The sequence below is a fragment of the Pongo abelii genome, chromosome 11, assembly GCF_028885655.2.
Source record: "Pongo abelii isolate AG06213 chromosome 11, NHGRI_mPonAbe1-v2.0_pri, whole genome shotgun sequence".
Classification (NCBI taxonomy): domain Eukaryota; kingdom Metazoa; phylum Chordata; class Mammalia; order Primates; family Hominidae; genus Pongo; species Pongo abelii.
Window position 1 is genome coordinate 111,474,996 of NC_071996.2, and position 4,071 is coordinate 111,479,066.

The 4,071-nt window shown below is 42.4% G+C and overlaps 1 protein-coding gene across 1 annotated transcript; it reads right to left on the bottom strand.

Annotated features, from left to right (window-relative positions):
* Window positions 1–619: 619 nt before the first annotated feature.
* CRYGC (crystallin gamma C) lies at window positions 620–2,320 on the bottom strand. Its single transcript, XM_002812798.2, has 3 exons — window positions 2,276–2,320; window positions 1,931–2,173; window positions 620–958 (listed from the first exon to the last, which is right to left on the bottom strand). Exons 1-3 carry the CDS (start codon window positions 2,282–2,284, stop codon window positions 686–688), a joined length of 525 nt encoding a protein of 174 aa, XP_002812844.2. The 5' UTR covers window positions 2,285–2,320; the 3' UTR covers window positions 620–685.
* Window positions 2,321–4,071: the final 1,751 nt, after the last annotated feature.

Below are 4,071 nucleotides of genomic sequence, written 5' to 3' on the forward strand. Positions count from 1 at the left end.
TTGATGTGTATCTCTTATTATTAATTTATTTGCAATAGCTGGTCACCATGAAACTGATGTGCAGTTTCTATAATTGACGCAGCATTTGGGCCAGGGGTAGTACCGGCCAAGAGCTACAGTCCTGGACAGGAGCCATTTTCAAAAGAAGATGAATGGTCTTTAACTTTGTTCAAAGGTACGGCAATGGCCGTGGTGGCCCTGGCATTAGTTATATAATACTGTGCCTGAAAGTAAACAAAACTACAATCCTTTATATAGTCTAATCAGGCTGTTGACCAAGTTAAGTTTGCCCTCTCCACTCATCTGACTTTGCCTTTTGTCTAACCCATTTTTGGTTAGAAGGAAACTTCCCAACTATTGTTCCTCAAGGTGCTTAGTTGAATGCCTCCCTTCTCGCCAGTCAGCCTCTCCCGGGTCTCTGGCATTGCCCTGCGTTTTCTTTCTCGGGCAGGCTACACCCTGCCTCCACCCCAACGTCCGAGGCTTGTTCAAACTCACTCTACCTTGAAGCTCTTCTCCAATAGACCCCGTCCCCCGCCCCATTCACTTCTTAACTTTTGACAAGGAGCATTTAAAGGTGAACTGATTTGCACAATGAAAGAATGACAGAAGTCAGCAATTGCCAACAATGCAGACTAAATATTTATTAGGTTCCAAAGTGGGAAATTGGTAGTGTTAAGCTATTTTAATACAAATCCACCACTCTCCGCAAAGAGCCTGCCTTAGCATCCATGGCCCCCCAGTCCTGGCACCGCCTGTACTCTTGGGGCCTCAGCAGGTATTGCCGCCCCCGGTAGTTGGGCAGCTCGTAGAGGACCCAGCAGCCCTCCAGCACATGGAGGGAACGGATCTCGCTGAGGTGGAAGCGGTCCTGGATGCTGGGGCAGTCCTCACTCAGCTCCATCATGAGGCCTTTGTGGTCTTCTTTCTCATACAGCCGCAGCCTGTGGGAGCTTGTCTACTCGGTCCACAGGAAGAAGGATGGAAAAAAGCAAATGAGTCTCTTCCAGAATTTGTCCAACCAAAGAACAGATGAACTTGGTAGGTTGGGGCATGGAATTGTCAATGTAAAATTTAGACAGTGTAAAATGTAGATTTTTGTGGATGCTGCGCATGGATCTGTCTTCCACTAGCACCTAAATACTGGCATGCTCATTTTCTATTTGACCTGAAATTCATTCTTATTTAGGAGATGGAATTTTTAAGAGGTTCAAACTCTGAGTTAGAATCCATCAAGAACTGAGATATTTTGATTCCTAATTACCTGTGTTAATTCAAACTACATTTGGGGGGAAAAATAGAAATAATTTATATTCACTAGTAGTCTTTTAGTAAGGGTATTATCTCCCAAATTTACAAACATATAAATTTACCACTAAAGTAAGATTTAAAAAATCTTGTACTTCAGTGTAAAGTTAATTTAAATAGTTATTTGGAATGAAAATTTAACTGATTTTCCAAATTAAGAAAAATTACCTTTTCCAAAGTTGGACACAACCTTTGAATAGCTTATATTCACAATACAGCTTTGAAGGTTTACTAGTCCACAGTGGAACCTATCTAATTCATTCATCAGAAATTCTTTTACTATAGGCAAAATAATTTGTTAAAAATACCGTCTTTGTATGCCCAACCAGCTTCCCATTTGCAAGTTTTGTTTTATATCCCATTATGATATTACTTTTGTTACAGACCACTTTTAATTGACTTACTGGTAGCAAAAATTTAAAGTAAAACGGATTCTTCCTCTAAGTGAGTTCTTCCTTACATTCTCTGCTGTTCTTGTGCATGTAATCTATCTGGTTTACGCAGGTCTCTGATGTCCATCTAACCCTTAGGTGTTTTTAAATGCAAACCTCCCTCCCTCTAACCCACATTGACAATGCAGGGGGAACACTCTGGCGGCATGGTGGAAATCTAGAAAACTCACTTGGGGAATGAGACAACAGGAGCGGATGGAGTCGCTGAGGCCCATCCATTGCTGGTAGTCGGGGTACTCCCCTCGCCGCAGCAAATATTGTTGACCTTGGTAGTTGGGACGCTCATAGAGCATCCAGCAGCCGCTCTCCACCCGGATGGAGTTGCAGCGGCTAAAATACGGCTGCAGGTTGGGGCAGTCAGTGGTGGATTCGTAGCTGCGGCCCTGGAAGGCCCTGTCCTCATAAAAGGTGATCTGCAAAGGAAGAATCGTTCCGAATTACATTATTTGCTCCTAACAGGCATTATATAAAGGCAATTTTTTTTTTTCATTTTATTTAATTTGTGTTCTGCTCACCTTCCCCATGGCTGGTTGACACGGATGATGCGAGTTCAGCGTGATGGGGCCTGCGGCTGCACAGCCAGTCTATATAGCAGGATGGCTGCTGCGTTGGCAAGAACAACACAAAAGGGGCCCTCAGCGGTAAGGGGATTTTATGCGTCTCTTTAACATCCTGCATTCACTGGAAATGATTGTAGATTGTGTCCTTGTTCTCTGGCATATTCTAACGCTGTCCTGTACATACTGCTCTGTGTTGCTTTTATTTGGATTGTTAGTGTTTTCTAAATTTATCTGTGCATCAGTCTGAACTTTTGACCTGAAATTCGTGGCTCTCTCTATATGATTGAATTATTCCCTGTGAATTTTCTGGGAAAGATCTATGCCATTATAGAATTGCTCCAGGATTCCAGAGAGGTTGCTGAGGTAGAATGCCACAAGCACCGACTCATTTCCCTGGATGGCAGAGACTGCTCTACCTTACATTTTCGTCTTTATACAATTTTCCAGTCCAGAGCAGGACACAAATCTAGATTCTTATCTTGGCTAGTTTTGACATCGTTAACCCAATGCTTTAAGACAGCTCTTAACTATGCCTTTCGTGGGCACGTCATCTAACTAGAAATCAGTCCCTGGTAGTGAACTTACGATAACAAGCAGGGGAAAGTTTTCTATGGTCACTGGGCCCAAGACTGAGAAGTACCGTATACTACTTTATAGATTGCTTTCCCTTTTTCAAGCGTGAGGGAGGCCATAAAGCTTCACGGGCAAGAGTGTGAGCTTTGGACTCAGGCCGCCTGCACTCAGAAGGCCCACTGATTAGCTCCTTGGCAAATTATATAACCACTCAGAGCAGGAGTTACTTCATGGACAATAGTCTGATTAATGAGAAAAAAAGTGAGAAAAAAGAGCAGCCTCTGACATTCAGATGCTGGCCTGGCACTCTCAGTGAGGACATGTTACTCCCCTATTAGACATAAACAGTCTCACAGAATAACAACTTCAGACAAGGCTACTCCGAGACCATGATGAAATGAGATAAAATAAAGCCACTTCTTAACTTTGCCTATGCGCAGACAAAAACAAAGTCAATGCTCCACTCTCAAAATCCCAAGCCCTCACTCTCTCAGCCAAAATGATTAACTGCCACTTCTTTACGGATTATAGGTTTATCCGTGTTCTAGTCTCCCCTCCCTATGGGTAAGATTTCTTGAGATAACTTATCACAAAATTAACCCTGCTTTCTGCTAACATCTAATCTAGAGTGAACTCCAACTTTTTTAGCTCCTTCCCCAAATCACACAACTGAAGTGCAAATCCTATAGCAATTTCTTTCTGAGCTCTCTTACTGAGACACTCCATGCTTCCCCAAGGAGCATGTCCTCTCTTGCTGCCACAAGTAATAAGCTCAACTGTTTAAAGACAGGTGTGTCCTTAGTGGTCTTTAGCTAAAAGGACATTGACATGAGTAAGTGGGATTATGTGTATAAGGCATTTGGCACATACTTGGCACAGATGAACACTGAATAAATGTTGTTATTAGTAATAGAGTGACATTGTTAAGGCTGACTTCATCCTGTTTATCCCTCTCAAAGATATTTAATCCTCTCAAAGATTCCTGAAAAAATTTATCCTCTATGAAGCCATTTTGTGATTAAAGAAAAATTAGGTTTGGAAGGGACTTTCGAAACCATCGGGGGGTTTTCAAACTCCAGTGCGCCTAAGAATCACCTTGCTTATTAAAAATGCAAATTACCATCTTGATCTTTTGGCCAAATCCTGCATCATTAGATCAGGAGAAGACCTCAGAACCT

Coding starts and splice junctions, on each gene's coding strand:
- CRYGC (XM_002812798.2), bottom strand. Junction 959..1,930: donor CCTGTTGTCTCATTCCCCAA/GTGAGTTTTCTA, acceptor TGGACCGAGTAG/ACAAGCTCCCACAGGCTGCG.